We start from the raw sequence: 20,421 nt of genomic DNA, 5'->3' as shown, positions 1-20,421 counted from the left end.
TTTATTTGCTCAATAATATCCTAATATATTTCATTAAAAAAATGTCTAACTATAAAACAGACACCTTTTATCACATCAAATGCCATCACAAAAGTTAGTGTGCCTTTGAAGGAGGATTTACTCGATTGAAGCTTTTGCTAATTGAGCATTGTCATCTCAAGTACTGGAAAGCCAGAGATGACAATTTTCCTGTCATCTAATTGAGTTTAGACATTGCAGGTCCTTGGAAGAGATCCCATTATCTTTGCATATATTGACTCACTACAACTAATTGAGTTAACCAACTGTACAACTGAACTCGAGGCTTCTGCTGTACGAACTCAAGAAGAACTTGGAATCAAACCCGTGGATGTTCGTATCTCATGTAACTATAACACTAGTAGTCGTACCCGCGCGATGCGCGGTCAATATTAAAATCATTATTAAATTAAAAGAGACTTATATAGACTTCAAACAACAATAAGTATATATAATAACTTTTAGAAAAATATTAGACCTCACATTAAATTTTGACTTTAGGTCATATATGTGCTTGAGCTGCCCCTGTTTGTTGCCACACTGCAATATACTTCTTCATATTTTCTTATGGTTTTGAGGTGTATCCATTTCTACCACAATTAGTGTTCCATCTGCATCACCTTCCTTGGGTTGCGGCTTTTCTTTGGATTCTGTGTCAACATGAGATATTTTGTGCACCAAACTATCTTTTTTACTGTTCCATCTGCAATCCTCATCTCTATTTTCATAATTGAGACGATTTGAAAAAGTCTACTATATTTGTTATTAACAGTAAAGTGATATTATAAATTTCTTGAAAATAATTGATCGAACTGAACTATGAACACGAATCATTGGTCATTCTATGAGAGGACAAATCCAATAAAAGTGCGAACAGATTTCTTTCGCTAATATGGAACTAGTGCGAACCTAATCTTGGCAATTCATCCAAATTGGAGCTAGAGAAGACTCTCTCTCGAGAGTGTAGTACATTACAAATCGACCAAAAGTTCTAAAAAAAATTCTAGAAATTTAAACTCGATTTTTGGTTCATTGTTAAATATATCGCAACATTCTTGGTGCACATACTCTTCAAGTATGTTTGATCGACTTGGTTTTGAAGTTGCTATCAAATTAACGTCAACTATAACGCCTAACCTTCCAAGCTAATGATTCGCATTCGAATGCGCACGAGAAGGAAATTTTCAACTGATCTTTTATTTCAACAGATCTTTTCTAACACCATAAATTTTGGCCATGTGAAGGAAATTTTCCAAACTAATACCAATATGAAGTAGGCGACAAAAGCTGCTTGTGAAAAGACGAGCAATCTCACCATTATTGGAATTGAAATGATGGTACAAAGAATTATTGTGTATGGTGACGGCCCAGAATTTAAAATCTATACGTTATGAATGTTAGAATATACTATAAGCCATGCGTATTGTTATAGTATTCTTTATGAACAATTATTTATTTACTTGTTTAAATTCAATAAAGTTTCATTTTAAATAGATCATGTGTTGGTTTGTGCGTCCATTGCTTACATAGTAGATGATTTAGTGTATAGAGTTTAGCTTATACACGGAAGATTAAATCATCGGTTCTTGTAAGACATAAAAGTTAATGTTCACAATCTAATGATGGAATTGGACAAATCATCGGAATGATTGTAGCACAAGATTAAATATAATTTATCTTGATTATGGGAATGGTTTAATTCCAACTTCTTGTGCTAGTACATTTTGTATGTATTGAACGGATCAAGTAGAGATGAGTATTTTATACTGACTTTATAAAATAATTTCTCTAGTCCATTTAATGTACTTATACTCTTAATCCTGATATAATTATTATTAGTTGTGTATGTCACTTGTTGTTTTGATTTATTAAAAGGCGAGATTCTTTCGCGAGTCAATAAGCCTGGTAAATTGGATAACAATGATATACATTGGCGAAGTAATAATTAGTTGATGGAATCCATGTCTCAATTTTGAGATTGATGATACTCCTTTATGAAAGCTTATAAGTTTTCATGTGTAAACCCGGCCGGTGGATTTTGTATCCGACACATGAAATAAGTTAAGTGTAAGTCTAAAGGAAGTAATCAATAAATTAAATAGTCAGTAATTTAATTTGATTGATTAGTATCTGAATCTTAACATGGGGAGTTAAATAAGGTTTTATGGAAGAATTTCGAAATTGAACTAAGGAGTGCAATTACGAATTTTTAGTGGAATAATTCGTAATTTATTATGATGGAAATTAGTTTCAGAATTTCGAAATTAATATCATAATAGGAAGCCTTGTTAATTAAATTCTGTGGTCCCTACTGTGCCTAAATAATAGAAAATAGTGGAAACTGTTACTTAGTGGGAAAGAAAACGTGGAAACCGTCCCTTAGTGGGAGAAGGAAACCTAACAGGTTTTGAAAACGGTTTTGACCTAAAAAACGCAGCTATATATATGGATATAAGGGCTGGACGTTTTTTTGATGATTCTGACTGCGGTTTCTACTAGAATTTTGCCCACCCAAAATTCTCTTTTTTTCGGTTATTGTTTGGGTAACACAGTAGAAGACTGTGGAAAGCTGCTAGTGTGTTTTCAACTGAGGAACTGGAGAACGACCTAGATTTGTTGTGTTTACGCTTCAAGAGGTAATCCTAAAATCTCCATGCGTACTAGTTGTTTAGATTACATGTGAATAAGATTCTGTTATTGCTTCCGCTGTGGTATATATTCCATCAATTGGTATCAGAGCTTACTCACGTCTAATTAAATAATTAGGATAAACCATAAGGATTAATATCATGTTCTATATGCAAGTTTTGAATTACATGCAAAGTTTGTTTTTCTGAAAATCTGCACTGTTTTTTTTTTTTGGTGTGATTATCTGTTATGGGTTGTGTTGATTATTCTGAAAACTTGATGTATCCTTTTAATATTGGTGATGTTGAGTTAGAATAATCTGAAAATTGAATTTTATCATGTAAAACGGAAAAACACGTTTTGCTGAATTAGGGCAGAAAATCGGAGGTCAAAAAGTTGACGGACTCCGATTGACCTGAAACTTGGCAGGTCCATGCGAAACGGCCCAGTGAGCAATACTCATGGATTTCATCCATGACTGAAGTCGTTTTTTGGGCGTTCGGGGTCGTTTAGATGGTGTTTTTGCTGTTTTTCTAAAATTCTGAATTTTTTTTAGTTGTTTTTAATTCCAGAAATTGTGGGGATCAATTCCCTTGGTCCCCGGGCTTAAAAAATCAGTGATATAATGTTTTTACACGTTGACAAAGGTCTTCTTCCATATCGGATAAAAATATTATGAATAATCACTATGTTATACTAGTCATTGATTATTTGTATTTACTCTCCATCTGAGTATGCATGTTGGTTCAATGGGACTAATATATGTTGAATGTTGATATTCACTTGGCTTAAATTAACAGTTTACTCTCCATCTGAGTATGACATGTTTAAGTTTATGGAGTGAAAATCTGTCATTATATATGTATATTGCAAGAATAGCTTCTTTCTCATCGAAATTTGTTGTTCAAGGTGCATAGATTGTATATATATAATGTGTTTTGAATTTTATACAAACTGATTTGATCTATTTAAATATTTAATGTCTCCCAGATTAACAATGACTGCTTTTAATCCCCTTACTGCCATTCTTACCCAAAACAAACTTGAGGGCCCAAATTATGTTGATTGGAAACGAAATTTGGATATTGTTCTAATTGCTGAAGAGTACAAATTTGTGCTCGATGAGGTGTGTCCAGAAAAACCTGGAGATGATGCCACAGATGATGAACAGAAGGCTTACCAGAAATGGATTAAGGCTGATGAGATGGCGCGGTGTTACATTTTGGCATCCATGTCGAATGTTCTGCAACATCAGCATCAGTCGATGGAGTCTGCTTATGACATTCTAGAAAATCTCAAAGAAATGTTCGGAGATCAGAATCGTGCGGCTAAGCAGACTGCCATGAAAGCCCTTCTGAATACCAAAATGGTTGAAGGTTCATCGGTCAGGGACCATGTTCAAAAGATGATGAGTCTTCTGAATGAACTGGAGGTCCTTGGAGCTAACATTGATAAGGACACGCAGGTTGAAATGATCTTGCAGACTTTGCCTGACAGTTTTCAGCAATTTCGCCTGAATTATAACATGAACAAAATGGATTTGTCCCTTGCGAAATTGTTGAATGAGCTGCAGTCGGCAGAGACTATTATCAAGTCCCAAGCTCCTCCCGTGGCATTGAATTTTGAGGCAGGTTCTTCTTCTAAGCCGAGAGGCGGGCAGAAAAAGAAAAAGGCTCAAAAACCCTCTGTTGGTGGCGCGACTGCTGGTGTGAAAAAGGCTAAGGGCAAGTGTTATCACTGCAAGCAGCCCGGGCATCATAAGAAGCAGTGTCCAACTTATCTGGCCAAGCTGAAAAATAAACCAGGTGATTTACATCTACTTGTCGTTGAAACATTTTTAGCGGCTGTTTCTACCATGTCATGGTGTGTAGATTCGGGAGCCACTAATCATATCTGCACTTATTTGCAGGGGTTTCAGGTAACGCGGCGGCTAAGTAAAGGAGAAATCAATGTTTATCAAGCAGACGGTTCAGCAGCCCCAGCTTTAGCATTAGGAAATATTAGTATTTCGTTTGATAGTGGTAGAGTTTTAGCTTTAAAAGACACATTATATGTACCTTCCGTTAGAAGGAATTTAATTTCGGTTTCTAGCGCTATGAGAGATGGTTATGATTTTAATTGTCATGACGTTGATAAATGTGTTATTACTCATAATAAGCGTTATCTCTCTTCGGCTACATTGATTAATGGTCTTTTTGTTGTTGACTCTATTCCTAAACCGTTACCACCTAAAGAACTGAATAATGTTGATTTACCAAGCAAGAGAAAACGTTCTTCTGAATTGAGTGAAACATATTTATGGCACTTGCGTTTGGGTCATATAAATCTGAACAGAATTTCCAGGTTGGTCAAGGATGGACCTTTAAGTTCATTGAAAGTGGAGGCACTACCAACTTGTGAATCTTGTTTAGAAGGGAAAATGACAAAACGAAATTTCCCCTCAAAAGGAAATCGGGCAAGTGATAAATTAGAATTAATTCATTCTGATTTGTGTGGTCCAATGAATGTCCAAGCAAGAGGTGGTTTTGAGTATTTTGTGACTTTCACAGATGATTACTCAAAATATGGATATATTTATTTGTTGCGTCGAAAGTCTGAATGTTTTGAAAAGTTCAAAGAATTCAAGACTGAGACTGAAAAGCGACATAATAAACATATCAAGACACTACGATCTGATCGTGGTGGGGAGTACCTCTCTACAGACTTTATTGGTTATTTATCAGAATGTGGAATTACATCTCAATTATCTGCACCTGGAACTCCACAACAAAATGGTGTAGCTGAAAGAAGAAATAGGACTCTTATGGAAATGGTTAGATCAATGATGAGTTATTCCGATTTGCCTTCGTCTTTTTGGGGACATGCCTTAGAAACGGCGAATTATGTTCTGAACTTAGTTCCTTCAAAGTCAGTACCCTTGACCCCTACAGAATTGTGGACTGGGCGCAAGCCTAGTCTGCGGCATATTCGAGTTTGGGGTTGTCCGGCACATGTGCTAAAGGGGAAAACGGATAAATTGGAGGCAAGAACGGATGTATGCGTGTTTATAGGTTATCCAAAAGGGACGAAAGGTGGTTTATTCTATTGTCCTAAAGAGAAAAAGGTAATTGTTAGCACAAATGCTAAGTTTCTAGAAGAGGACTATTTGATGAACCATGTTCCTAGAAGTAAACTCGTTTTACAGGAACTCAGCAAAGGAATGGAAACTCAGTCATCTGAAAATCAAAATGACCATATCCAAATCCCGGAAGTCGATTTTGACATACCATTGCACTTTAGTAGTGGGAGAAATGTCAATAGACTTAATGTACCACAAGAACAAGTGCCCACAGTCATACTACCACAAAGTAGTGGGAGTCATGTTGAGCAGACTGCACAACAGGAAGAAGTCGTTGATATCCCTGTGGATAGCATGGAGACTCAGGTTCCTGATGATGTTGTGGTTCAACCACAAAATCAACGTGATGTAGTTGCAACTGATGTAGTGCGTAGTCGTAGTGGGAGAGAAATAAGACAGCCAGTTCGTTACACGCTCTTGGGAGAATCATATGATAGGATCCCTGAGGAGCCTACCTCCGAACCTGTCAATTACGACCAAGCACTACATGATAAGGATGCCGATAAGTGGGTTGCTGCTATGAAATCAGAGATGGAGTCTATGTACTCTAATCAGGTTTGGGATCTTGTAGAACCAACTGATGGGGTTAAACCCATTGGATGCAAATGGATCTATAAGAAAAAGAGAGGTGTAGACGGAAAAGTACAAACTTTTAAAGCAAGGCTTGTAGCGAAAAGGTTTACTCAGAAAGAAGGGATTGACTATGAGGAAACCTTCTCGCCGGTAGCCATGCTTAAGTCTATAAGGATTCTCTTATCCATTGCTGCTCATTATGATTATGAGATTTGGCAAATGGATGTCAAGACAGCTTTCCTTAATGGAAGTCTTGATGAGTGCATCTATATGATGCAACCAGACGGTTTTATGGAAAGTGGCAAAGAGCACATGTTGTGTAAGCTTAAAAGGTCCATTTATGGACTAAAACAGGCATCTAGGGCATGGAACACTTGTTTTGATAAGGCGATTAAAACTTTTGGTTTTGATCAGTGTCTTAACGAATCTTGTGTATACAAAAAGTGGGATGGGAACAAAGTGGCATTTTTGATCTTATATGTAGATGACATACTGCTCATAGGAAATAATGTGGGCATGTTGAATTCAGTTAAGCAGTGGTTGTCCACACATTTTGATATGAAAGATTTGGGAGAAGCGGCTCATATCCTTGGGATCAAACTCTTGCGAGATCGCAAGAAAATGATATTAGGCTTGTCCCAAGGTCTTTATATTGATACAATACTCTCCAGGTTTAGCATGCATGATTCCAAGAAAGGATTCCTTCCTTTCAGACATGGAATTTCTCTATCTAAAGATCAGTCTCCTAAGACTGATGAAGAGATAGAAAAGATGAAGGCGGTCCCTTATGCATCAGCTGTGGGGAGCCTAATGTATGCTATGTTATGCACTAGGCCTGATATCTGCTTTGCTGTTGGCGTTGTTAGCAGATTTCAGTCTAATCCTGGGAAAGAGCATTGGTCGGCGGTTAAACATATAATCAAGTACCTGAAAAGGACTAGGGATTACATGTTGATCTACCAATCGGATGACCTGGTACCTATTGGGTATACTGATTCGGATTTCCAATCAGACAGAGATTCTAGAAAGTCTACTTCAGGTAATGTGTTTACTCTTGGAGGTGGAGCCATAAGTTGGAGGAGTATCAAGCAAACTTGTGTTGCTGATTCCACCATGGAAGCCGAATATGTGGCAGCCTCTGAGGCAGCCAAAGAGGCAGTTTGGCTCGGTAACTTCCTGAGAGAGTTGGGTGTGGTTCCTTCGATTCAAGTACCAATTACGCTTTACTGTGATAATAGTGGTGCGGTTGCAAATTCAAAGGAGCCACGAAGCCATAAGAGGGCAAAGCACATTGAGCGTAAATATCATTTAATTCGTGATATAGTGCAGAGAGAGGATGTAGTGGTCACCAAGATTGCGTCAGAGAACAACTTGGCAGATCCGTTTACTAAGAGCTTACCACAGAAGACTTTTGATAAGCATGTAGAAGGAATGGGTGTCAAAATTGTAGACGCATGGTTATTAGTCTAAGTGGGAGATTGTTAGAATATACTATAAGCCATGCGTATTGTTATAGTATTCTTTATGAACAATTATTTATTTACTTGTTTAAATTCAATAAAGTTTCATTTTAAATAGATCATGTGTTGGTTTGTGCGTCCATTGCTTACATAGTAGATGATTTAGTGTATAGAGTTTAGCTTATACACGGAAGATTAAATCATCGGTTCTTGTAAGACATAAAAGTTAATGTTCACAATCTAATGATGGAATTGGACAAATCATCGGAATGATTGTAGCACAAGATTAAATATAATTTATCTTGATTATGGGAATGGTTTAATTCCAACTTCTTGTGCTAGTACATTTTGTATGTATTGAACGGATCAAGTAGAGATGAGTATTTTATACTGACTTTATAAAATAATTTCTCTAGTCCATTTAATGTACTTATACTCTTAATCCTGATATAATTATTATTAGCTGTGTATGTCACTTGTTGTTTTGATTTATTAAAAGGCGAGATTCTTTCGCGAGTCGATAAGCCTGATAAATTGGATAACAATGATATACATTGGCGAAGTAATAATTAGTTGATGGAATCCATGTCTCAATTTTGAGATTGATGATACTCCTTTATGAAAGCTTATAAGTTTTCATGTGTAAACCCGACCGGTGGATTTTGTATCCGACACATGAAATAAGTTAAGTGTAAGTCTAAAGGAAGTAATCAATAAATTAAATAGTCAGTAATTTAATTTGATTGATTAGTATCTGAATCTTAACATGGAGAGTTAAATAAGGTTTTATGGAAGAATTTCGAAATTGAACTAAGGAGTGCAATTACGAATTTTTAGTGGAATAATTCGTAATTTATTATGATGGAAATTAGTTTCAGAATTTCGAAATTAATATCATAATAGGAAGCCTTGTTAATTAAATTCTGTGGTCCCTACTGTGCCTAAATAATAGAAAATAGTGGAAACTGTTACTTAGTGGGAAAGAAAACGTGGAAACCGTCCCTTAGTGGGAGAAGGAAACCTAACAGGTTTTGAAAACGGTTTTGACCTAAAAAACGCAGCTATATATATGGATATAAGGGCTGGACGTTTTTTTGATGATTCTGACTGCGGTTTCTACTAGAATTTTGCCCACCCAAAATTCTCTTTTTTTCGGTTATTGTTTGGGTAACACAGTAGAAGACTGTGGAAAGCTGCTAGTGTGTTTTCAACTGAGGAACTGGAGAACGACCTAGATTTGTTGTGTTTACGCTTCAAGAGGTAATCCTAAAATCTCCATGCGTACTAGTTGTTTAGATTACATGTGAATAAGATTCTGTTATTGCTTCCGCTGTGGTATATATTCCATCAATTGGTATCAGAGCTTACTCACGTCTAATTAAATAATTAGGATAAACCATAAGGATTAATATCATGTTCTATATGCAAGTTTTGAATTACATGCAAAGTTTGTTTTTCTGAAAACCTGCACTATTTTTTTGGTGTGATTATCTGTTATGGGTTGTGTTGATTATTCTGAAAACTTGATGTATCCTTTTAATATTGGTGATGTTGAGTTAGAATAATCTGAAAATTGAATTTTATCATGTAAAACGGAAAAACACGTTTTGCTGAATTAGGGCAGAAAATCGGAGGTCAAAAAGTTGACGGACTCCGATTGACCTGAAACTTGGCAGGTCCATGCGAAACGGCCCAGTGAGCAATACTCATGGATTTTATTCATGACTGAAGTCGTTTTTTGGGCGTTCGGGGTCGTTTAGATGGTGTTTTTGCTGTTTTTCTAAAATTCTGAATTTTTTTTTAAAATTAAAAGAAGAGAGTAACTTATAATCATGTGAACCAATTTTTTTTTTTTTGGAAAATTCTCAATAATATCCTAATATATTGTTTTCAAGTAGTGCATAATATTAATCTTGAGGTAGGTTAACCATTTTCTTTTCTCAATAATATCCTAATATATTTCATGAAAAAAAAATGTCTAACTATAAAACAGAGACCTTTTACCACATCAAATAATGCCATTACAAAAGCTAGTGTACTTTTTTTTCCCAGTCTGAGCCTTAGATCGACACGTGGGCTGATAGTCAATATAAAATTAGTTCAATATATAATATATTTTGTTTCAAATTCGAATTAAAAAAAAGAGTTATAGTAAATTGATAGTCAATATAAAATTAGTCATTGACGGATCCTCTCTATGGAAATATAAAAACACGTATCACGTGGGAGAGAGGTAATTAGGCAGGATATGACGCAGCTGAAATTTACTGAGCATATGACTCTTGATAGGAGGCCATGGAGTTAGAGGATTAGGGTAAAAAATTTGTGGGTAGTCGAGTGTTTCCCTTTGTCTTCTTTCGTTGTCAACATTAGCATTAGTTTGTTATCCCTTTATTTTTAGATTGTTATTACTACCATTTAATTGCTACCTTAGCTTCGACCTTCTTTTCATCTTTTATTGTTATTTTTTTATCTTTTTTTTAGCCGAAAATCTTTTAGAAATAGTTTCTTTGTTCTGCAGGGTAGGGGTAATGTTGCGTACATATCAGCCTCTTCAGATCTCACTTATAAAATTTTACTGGGTTTATTGTTGTTGTTGTATATAAGATAACGTTTGAATTAAAAAGAAAAAAGAAGAAGATCTTATAAGGTTAATCTTTCATGAAAACCGTATAATTAAAATAATATTTTAAGTTGAATTATAAATTTAAGTTGAATTTATATGAACCTAAAATGATGTCACTAGTACTTTGGTTTTTTCACCAACCTTGAGTCCTAGAGCCAACACGTCGACTATAGACCACAATCCTCCATTTTGGATCTCCTTTTGTTCAAAACTTCATTCAAGAGAATTCAGCAGTTTTGAACCACCTACCCCCACTTTACCCCTAATGTCCAAAAGAACACCCTAACCCCCCACCATCCCAAAAAAAGCCCCCGTACCCCGAGAAAATTAGTCTCCCACACCCTTATTTTCTTTGTCCAGGGATTCAAAATAACATAGTCCATGCAAAAGCTAACAATATAAAGATTGACGAACAATTAGACGAAAAAGAAAAATATACTAAATTAAGTATTTATTATGGTTTAGTCAGTACATACATATGATTCATCATTAATATAAAAAGGAAAAAAAATTTAAAAACTAATCTCCCCTAAATAAAACTCTCTAAAAGGCTACATTGTGAAGGTTACGTGCAATTATGCAAGAAAGAAGTCTTAATTTATAAAAGTGCAAAAATATCTTCCGAAAAAAAGTGCACTAAGGGGTGTTTAGACATGAATTGTGAAATTTGAAAAAAGTTAATTTTTGTTAAGTTGAAAAGAATATTTAAAAATTAGAGTTGTGAATGGATATGAATACAATTTGAAGTTATTTTTAAATTTTTGTTAGTGCTTTTAAATTAAATTTTTGATAAACAATTTTTGGAGTTTTTCAAATTTCGAAATTCAATTTTAATTAAAAAATTAGCCAAAATACTGATTCTTAAAAAAATAAAAAAAATTCAAAAAAAAAAGGAATCTTTTTAATGGCAAAACGAGGCAATAAGAATTCTTTTTCGCTAAACCTTTTTCTTTGACACCCAAAAAACATATTATTATGGTAGAATTCATTCAATCTTTCCAGGAAAAAAAAAAAACTTTTCAATCTGTCTCTCTCCTTCGTCGAAAAAGTCGTCCCGTTGTCTATTCTTCACCTTCCCCCATTTTCCTCCATATAAAGCCCTCACCTTTCCCTTCTCCATACACCCAATTCGCCACTTCCCTTCTCTCTCCCAAAATCTTGCTCAAATTTCCCTTCATCTGTTTAATATTTCAAGATTTAATCTTTCATATTTCAAGATAATCAAGAATCAAGCTGTGTGCAGACAACATCGTATAATACCAAAATACCATGTTGTCTTTCACCCCTCTTCAATCCAAGCCAACACCACCCACCCCCACCTCAAACCCCACCCGTTGGTCTTGGTCTCATCTCACCCACCACCACCCCACTACCCGCCGCCACTTCTCTGCCTCTTCACCCTCCAAAGTCAGTTACCGCCGCCTTAGCATTAATGCCATTGATGCAGCACAGCCATATGATTATGAAGCATTAGTTTCAAATCAATATGCTCAGTCAACAAGACTCAAGATTGCTATAGTGGGTTTTGGCAACTTCGGTCAGTTTCTTGCTAAAGCCTTTGTTCGTCAAGGTCATGTTGTTTTTGCTCATTCAAGAACTGATTACTCACACATTGCAAATTCTTTAGGTGTTTTGTTTTTTCAAGATCCACATGACCTTTGTGAGCAACATCCTGATGTTATTCTACTTTGTACTTCAATTATATCTACTGAACCTGTCCTTAGATCACTCCCTATTCAAAGGCTAAAAAGAAACACATTATTTGTTGATGTTTTGTCTGTTAAAGAGTTTCCAAAGAACATTTTCCTTCAAGTTTTGCCTTCCCATTTTGATATTTTGTGTACTCATCCTATGTTTGGACCTGAAAGTGGTAAGGATAGTTGGAAAGATTTGGCCTTTGTGTTTGATAAAGTTAGAATTGGTGAAGGGGAATCGAGAAAAGGAAGGGTTGATAGGTTTCTTGATATATTTGAGAAAGAAGGGTGTAGGATGGTGCAGATGACGTGTGCGGAGCATGATAGGTATGCTGCAGGTTCGCAGTTTATTACACATACAATGGGGAGAGTATTGGAGAAGTTGGATTTGGAGACAACTCCTATTAATACGAAAGGGTACGAGACTTTGTTGAATTTGGTTGAGAATACTTCTAGTGATAGCTTTGACTTGTACTATGGGTTGTTTATGTACAATAAGAATGCGATGGAGCAGTTGGAAAGACTTGATTTGGCTTTCGAGGCTTTGAAGAAGGAGTTATTTGGGCATTTGCATGAAGTCTTGAGGAAGCAATTGTTCGGGAAGGCGGAGGAAGCGGGACAGAGACGTATCTTAACCAAGTTGCCCAAGAATGGGTATGCACTACCAGCTCCTTCATCGGAGGCTGTTAAATCTGAGAACAATTGAAGGGAATTCTGGAACTTGGTATGTCTGCAATTTTGTTTGGTGACTTCTTGCTTTGGGATTAAGAAGATATAAGCACAACCCATGTAATGATTCGATATTAGCAATGTAACTATGCCACAAGGACATGCTTATTGTGTTGTTTTAAATGAAGATTAAAGCACTAATTCAACCTTCTTTTCCATTTGGAGTCGGGGTTAGGTGTTGAGTTGTAAGACCATCAAAAGGACCATAAATATTTTGTCCTGCAATGTCAGCTGTCCTTTTGATATTTTTGGAACATCTGTTGTATGAGAGTTACTTTTGGTGAGATCAATTATTAGATGTTGGGAATGTAGTGTAGGATGGAAAAAGCAGTTAACATTATTTATCTGTTGGTCACTGGATGTATTCTGTATCTCATGTATTTATGTTATAAGACGAGTTATGTGTTCGCCTTTATTTCTTCTGAAGTGGTTTACATTTCTAAGACCGAATCTGCAATCATGAAGTTTTTCTGTTAGTCATAAGTACTTGATGTATGATACTTCATTACCATGCTGTTTCCCCACGTGTTATGAGTTTCCATATGCCCTTTTTTTTGCAATATTGGTCTACTTTAAGTAGAAGAGGTAGTGTGAAGCAATATTTGGTAATTCTACATTCATCTCAAGGCAGGAGAACATATTGGCGGAATTTGTTAACACAATAAACCATTGATTGTTAGAATGTTCAAGCTCATTGACTAATTTACTTATAAAGTGGAAAGGGGAAGCAGAATTCACATTTTGCATCCTTATTTTTGCTTGTAAGTTGATTTAAGCTTTGGGAGAGAAAAGAGAAGAAAAGAGATGTATTGATGTCTTAATACTTTTGCGTACAGCGAATTTATAGGTTTCAAGAACGATACATATGCATTTTGCATTTATAGGTTTCAAGAACGACACTTCTAACACTACCATTTTTTTTAGAAGAATCTAACACTAACACTTAACACTTAACACAAACAATTTTAATCATTCTCTGCATTCCCCATGTGACATCTTTCTCGAGTTGTTTATGTGTTTGAAGGTGACTTTTTGCAGCAAGCATCTGATATATAGACAGATGCTTTCTTTCCTAATAAGAGCAGAGTGTTAAAGCTGATCTACTCTTGATTCAGGTGTTTCCCCTTTTTCAACTGAGAAACTGATGTGGAAACTAAAAAAATAGAAGATTCATATTGGCTGCTAGCAATTGAGATAGCATGCTCTCGTAGTTGCTGCTGATGTTCTGTTGCTTCATTTTGTTGGTTTAAGATGAAATAGTTGTTTTTTATTTTGTCGTAAAAAGAGTAGTTCATTTCCTTTTTAAGCTGCCAGATTACTTTTTATCTTCTTCAAATTGTCAGAGGCAACCTTATACTCGATCTATTTCATCATTCACAGCTATAGACCCTCTACTAAGAATTATCTTTATGCATCTTGTTATAGTTTCTTAGTTGATATGTCAATCTTTGTTTTGTCAGCTAAAGAGAACTTCATTCTGTTCATCTCATTTCATACGAAATCTGAATCCCAACTTGCCTGAAGAAAAGCATCGAAGCGTCCTATTTACTCTAGTGAAAAAGTGCTTTTATAGTTGATGCTCTAATCAAGCGGTTGAGACATGAGTAACAATTAGAGATCCCAAGTTTTAATCCAGCTACAAACCTTAATGAGTGCTTATTTGTTTCAACCTTGGTGGGTAGCTTTACCCGACACCTGTGCTTGTAGGCTGTAGCAATATGCTCGGTGGATTTATTCAGGTGCCCCCAAGATGACCCCAGCACCACCCCGTAAAATTGTATTTTATACTTTATGCCATAATCGAGATTTGAGAACTTCATATCCGAGTGAATTGCATAACTTGGCTAATGGTTGTGCAATATTGTCAAAAATTTTATCCCCGGTTGATAATCTTTTTGACGTTGAATCATTTTCAGGTAAGTAATGGCTTTATTAGGAAATGGAGAATGATTAAGACCATACATGCTCCTTTATCTCTTTTGGCTACTGGTGTATTGGAGAAAGATAGCTAGCTTTTGAAAGTTATTACTTTTAATAGATCATTCGTTCAATTGACACACTTTCTATTAGGAAAATGCAAGTGCCATTATTATTTCGCAGAGCTGCTTTGCAATGTCTGAGATGTTTGAAGGGTTCGACTTTGTGAAGCTTGAGTTTTAGAAACCTTCATTAATGAATCTTTGATGAGTGCTTACCATTCCTTGTTAACTTACTCTCATATTCTGGAGAGAAAAGGGCCTGTCATGGCGGGCTTTGGAAATAACTAGACAAATCTTTGAGGCCTACTTTCTATATATCCTTGTATATGGACCTAATCCTTCTTCTACAGAGGATTGAAAATAATGAAGAAAAACTAGAATTGAAGGAAAAGGATACTGGATTTGAGCATTCTTTTGTTTGCCATTTTATTTCTACTCCAAAAACATCAGGGTAGAGATTCGCAGCTTACTAGCAGCAAATGGTAGTTTTGTCCCACTAGATGTCATTAGTTAATGGAGACTCTATCTTGGCTTTTACTTCTTTATTATGTATACACGTAAGCTATGAGATTTTTTGGGCCAAGTCATCATATATTCTTAATTTGATTGATGATTCTCTCCTTGATTTTACTATGGAATTAAATATTCTGTCAAGTTGTATAAACAGTAAATGGTGTAAGAAAATGTTGCATCCATTGCATATGACTTGAAGTGGCACATGTTTCAGATTGGAAGCTTTACCAGAATACTGTTTCCCCAAAATGTATGTTCAGTTTCTTTTTTTTTTTTCCTCTTAAACAATATAGAAAAGAACAAGGGAGAAATCGAATAACTTGTCTTTGGGGGGGGGGGGGTTTATTTTGGGCGAGGCGATAGGAAGGATTGGATTTAATTAAATTGAATAGTCATTTCTGAATGGGATTAAGCTGGGTTTGTTGTTGTTGTAGTAGTAGTCATTTCTGAGTTGCCTATACTCTTTTGCCTCTTTAATGTTGCATCAGCTGTCTGTACATATCATTGTGTGAGTTGAGCCCATGAATTCACACGTCATGTCGACTGCCCCGGAAAATTATGACCATTATCACAATGGCATTCATGGAATCTTCATTATGCCTCACTCAAGATACCTCTCTTAGTATTTGACAATATCAAGGTCAATTTTGGGATTATGCTGATCCGTTGGTCCCTAACATAATTCTCTAGCCAGGTGAAGGAAAACCGTTTGATGTATGGTGCATATTCTTCAGGCAAAGCTCTCTTTGTTTCATGCTTGCTTTAAGCTGCAGTATCGCGCCACACACTTGAAAAGAGAATTACAGCTGACGTATCTTGAGCATACAATTGCTGCTTCATCTGGTCTTCTTCCTTGCTAATAGTGTGAAAGAATCCATCAAATAAAGTTTGGAGAACAGTTCAACATAGTTTTGAACTTTCTTGTCTACTTCTGGCATAAGGAAAAATGACCAGAGCGTTTCTTTTCTTTGCGAGTTTGTTGCCATCCTGTGCACTTGTCTCGTGAAAATGCCATTACGCATGATCTGCATGCAACAAAGACTTCCTAGGATTTCAAGATTTAGGCTGCAGTGAAGGCCATTTTGGTTCATGTTTAATGTACCTCAAACTTCTTTGTCTTGCAACAGGAAGTAAAGGCTTAGCTATCAGTTTGTGGATTTACCGCAAGTATGAATTTTGGGCCTTGGACATCCTGCAATATTTCTCCACACTGGTCCAGAAAGCAGTTCTCCTCCAAGTTCAGTTGCCGTGGCCTTGAGGATAATCTCAGTCAAAGACTTCTACTTTTTGATGTGTTTTCCTAACATTTTCCTGCCAGGTAATGTGTTAGACGGGGATTTGTTTTAAGAGTAGGCTTGTAGCTTTAGTTTCTGGGTAAAAGTACATATACCTAAAACATTTGGATTTTAGGGGCCAGAAGGTCTACTTTCTTTGATCTTCAGGATTACATTAACATACAATCTGATCGGTCCGATCAAGCATTTGTTTTTCTGGGAGAATTGAATCATTTCCATACATTTCAAAGTCATAGTCCGGCATACTTCTTCTTTTCAGTTGGAAGAGGAAAGAATTGATTGCTAAGTTGATGCACTTTGTCAAGATATGAGTCTGCCATTTCATGAATTATTCTCTGAACTCTCAAGCAGTTCTCCCATATGTTACTCTTTGCTGACAAATACGCAAAGAGGACGGCAGATAGGCTCCTATCTTACCAACAGAGTAAGTAAGTACCATTTATTTCATTTATATTTTACCTTTTTGTTTTTCTTTTTAAATCCTTCTCTTTACTAATGTTTAATGTGTTTCCCCAGTTTTTACCCTATTGTATTTACAACTTTTCCTTCGTTGCGTCTTTCTTGTTGTTGTGTCTTTGTTATTCTTATTGTTGTTATTGTTTGTTGCTTCCTTTTAACTGTTCTTTGAGCTAAGGGTCTATTAGAAACAACCTCTCTACCTTCACAAGGTAGGGGTAAGGTTTGCGTATACATTACTCTCCCCAGGTCCCACTTATGGGATTATACTGGGTTTGTTGTTGTTGTTGTTGTTGTTGTTGTTGTTGTTTACAACTTTTTCCCTTTACTTGTGTCCCTCCCCTCAAAACGGAAAAAACTTCCAGTATGCATATATTGCATTTTGTGAATTTTCTCATTCACTTATTTGCTTGGATAACTTTTGAGAAAAAGTCCGATTTCAAGATCAGAAACTGGATGAAGGTTTTTTGGTGGGGGTTCAACGCCATACATGACCAGGGTAGTGTATGAGAAATCAGAGCTGAGAACAGCCGTAAGACTTGAGACCTGATTGAAGTTTATTGAGCATGATTTGTGTTGTCAGTAGACTAAGATCAACTTGTGATGTGAATAGGCTATAACTGTTGAACATCAAAGAGCTATATACCCTTACAACTGTCCACGAGTTCCTGAATTGGCTTGAATAGTGTTCCTCTCCTGAATTGGTTGTTTACTTGTTTTTGACGTGTATTTTCCACACAAAAAACCACAGGAATGAACTGAAGTGGCTTGATTTTAAAATCTTTTTGTCAAGGGTTGATTTTTCCAATTAGCTGGTTGTTTGTAAATCTTATTTCTCTTTAGTTCTTACCTTAATGTAGATTCTTGTCAAACATTGACAAGATGGCAATAACAGTACATATAACAACAAACGTTCAACATTGTGAAGATAAACATCTGGTCTTCACTAATATTGCTCAGATTATTCTCATACAACAAAAGTATTGTTCACGTTATTGCATAGGATTCATGAGTTACAGCATACAACTAGCGCTGTGTAAAGCGCGAAAAGATGAGAGTGAAGCACTATATACTTCAGATTTTCACAGCATCGATTGGTCTCTTTCCTTGCTGGTAGTATTGGAAGTAAGTTGCAAGATAATCCTTCGCTGTCTTGTATAATCTTGGTCTTTTATCATCTATGAGCTCCTCAACAGGCTCGATGTCAATCCCGGATTCTGGGCTACAGAACATAGCCACAGTGATCCTTTCTTTCTCTGAGTTTGTCACAGCTCTGTGCACGGGGCTCTTAAGAAGTCCGTTACTCATTATCTGCAGGTAGTAGATATTGATCAAGATTAGAGAATTGGAGTTGAATTCACTTGCACTTAAAAATAGGATCATTTTAGTACCTCTACTTGATCACCAACAATGACAAGTAAGAGCATAAGGCATGATGGGAACTCGGTACCATTTATTGTCTTTCAGTACTTGAAGGCCTTCAACTTCTTTATCATGTAAGAGAATGGTAATGGCCGTTCCATCTGCATGGGGTTTGAGGCCACGAACAAGTTTTGGCCTCGGACATGGAGGGTAAAAGTTAAATCTTGCATATATTACTGGCCTGTCTCCATATTGTTTCAGAAATCGATCATCCGGTAAGTTCAAACACCTTGCCATGGACTTGAGGAGCTCTTCCGCTATCAGTTTTGATCTGCTGGTATATTCTTCTAAAATTTCCCTGCAAATAGAGGGTTTAGCTTACATACATTGACAATTCAAAATTTTACACTATCAGTATATTTTAACCACAGTTGTACTTATAACAGGTTACATGTTCCATTTTCTAGGTTACTAATTCCACTTATTGTGGACAGTTTACCTATAGTTATTTTTAGGTGACTTGATTATGTATAAATCTTATTAAATTATCAGCGTATAGAAGTTAAATTCGTGAAGAAAAAGTGGCAAGTGCCCAATATTATGCACTGGAGGTTAAACATTAGGTTGCTGTTATTTCCCAAGGTAGAGACAGAAATACCTAAATGACTTGGGATTTTCGGGCCAATACTTGAGCTTTCGGTCATTTTCTGGATGGACTTTGAGATATATTCGGTCATTCCAATCGAGAGTTTGATTTTCATATAGAACCATGTCATTTCCATATCCATCAATATCATCTGCTGCTCTTGCATATTTTTGCTTCTCTTCCATTGATAGTTCAAAGAATTGTCTTGAAACTTTGTGCACTTCATCTATGAGTGATTCTTCAATTCCATGGTTTATTGCCTGAAACTTTATACTTCTCTTAGAATGTGCTAAAAGTACTCAACAGAGCTCGAAAGATGTAGTTGAAGGGAAGCCTGGTGCACTTAGCTTCCTCTATGCGCGAGGTCCGGGGAAGGGCCGAACCACAAGGGTCTATTGTATGCAGTCTTTCTGCAAGAGGCTGTTTCCACGGCTTGAACCCGTGACCTCTTGGTTACATGGCAACAACTTTACTGGTTATGCCAAGAATCCCCTTCTAAAGATGCAGTTTAACAATATACAAATCTTGGATGCAAAAAGTATCATTGTGGTGATTAAGACTTCAGTTAGATATTCAAACCTGAAAACAACCCCATGAGCATAGGGCTGATTGAAGTTTTCCAAGTTCCTCTCTCCCACAAGCTGATGAAGATGTCAAAACCTTCATATCAACTAAAGGTATGCCCATTATCGGTACGTCCTCTTCTATGGCTCCATATTGAAAATCCTTGCTTACGTACTTATCCGGTATTTCATCACCATCTTTCACTATCTCTTGAACTAGTTTGCAGCCTATATCTGCTGTAATTGGAGATAGTCCAGCCATATTCTGTGAAATATTAGTAAGAAGAGTTTCTAGAGATATATAGCGATAGCATATAGCAGTGAGGTTGATCATTATCTAAATGCTGCGTCCTCTTGTTTTATATTTATATAAGCTCATCTCAGGGTTCACATTGAGGTGAACATGTGGTTGCTTTCTTATTGCTAAAGATTACAACTCATTATATGTATTGCCACATCAAAGAAGAAGTTAACATGCTAGGCTGCAAAATATGGCAGTATGTGCATAATCTGTTAAACTTATCTGTGGATATATATATATCTTGCGCGGCGTATCAGTTTTTTGCACAAAAAGATGCCTGCTTATGGATAAGTGATGTACAATTTGAAGAAACATACAACATTTGATTTAGGGGTGGCTCAACAAACTTGGTGGCCTAAAGCCAAAAATAGTAAGAGGCCCTTTAACTTCTTTCATAAAATATATTAACTAATGAGACCAAAAAAAAATCTATGACTTTGGTCTAGTAATAAGGGTGCAA

At 36.2% G+C, this 20,421-nt stretch overlaps 2 protein-coding genes, 1 long non-coding RNA gene and 1 pseudogene across 3 annotated transcripts; 3 read left to right on the top strand and 1 right to left on the bottom strand.

The window, feature by feature from the left end:
* Positions 1-3,643: 3,643 nt before the first annotated feature.
* Positions 3,644-4,116, top strand: LOC142163796 (uncharacterized). The gene is made up of 2 exons (XM_075220937.1): positions 3,644-4,022; positions 4,112-4,116. The coding sequence occupies exons 1-2, from the start codon at positions 3,644-3,646 to the stop codon at positions 4,114-4,116; spliced, it is 384 nt and encodes a 127-aa protein (XP_075077038.1).
* A 14-nt stretch (positions 4,117-4,130) lies between these two features.
* On the top strand, positions 4,131-4,856 carry LOC142164353 (uncharacterized). Its single transcript, XR_012695132.1, has 2 exons — positions 4,131-4,451; positions 4,556-4,856. It is a non-coding gene; the product is annotated as an uncharacterized LOC142164353 (long non-coding RNA).
* A 6,555-nt stretch (positions 4,857-11,411) lies between these two features.
* On the top strand, positions 11,412-13,261 carry LOC107805642 (arogenate dehydrogenase 2, chloroplastic-like). Its single transcript, XM_016629715.2, has one exon. It carries the CDS (start codon positions 11,693-11,695, stop codon positions 12,821-12,823), a length of 1,131 nt encoding a protein of 376 aa, XP_016485201.1. The 5' UTR covers positions 11,412-11,692; the 3' UTR covers positions 12,824-13,261.
* Positions 13,262-18,031: 4,770 nt separating this feature from the next.
* Positions 18,032-20,091, bottom strand: LOC107805640 (protein LATERAL BRANCHING OXIDOREDUCTASE 1-like; annotated as a pseudogene).
* Between the last annotated feature and the right edge of the window lie 330 nt (positions 20,092-20,421).

The sequence above is a fragment of the Nicotiana tabacum genome, chromosome 9, assembly GCF_000715075.1.
Source record: "Nicotiana tabacum cultivar K326 chromosome 9, ASM71507v2, whole genome shotgun sequence".
Lineage (NCBI taxonomy): Eukaryota > Viridiplantae > Streptophyta > Magnoliopsida > Solanales > Solanaceae > Nicotiana > Nicotiana tabacum.
This window is presented reverse-complemented; position numbering and strand designations above follow the sequence as displayed.

What these genes read in the sequence shown, in the direction of transcription:
- LOC107805642 (XM_016629715.2), top strand. Translation starts at nt 11,693, where the DNA reads ATGTTGTCTTTCACCCCTCTTCAATCCAAGCCAACACCACCCACCCCC.
- LOC142163796 (XM_075220937.1), top strand. Translation starts at nt 3,644, where the DNA reads ATGACTGCTTTTAATCCCCTTACTGCCATTCTTACCCAAAACAAACTT.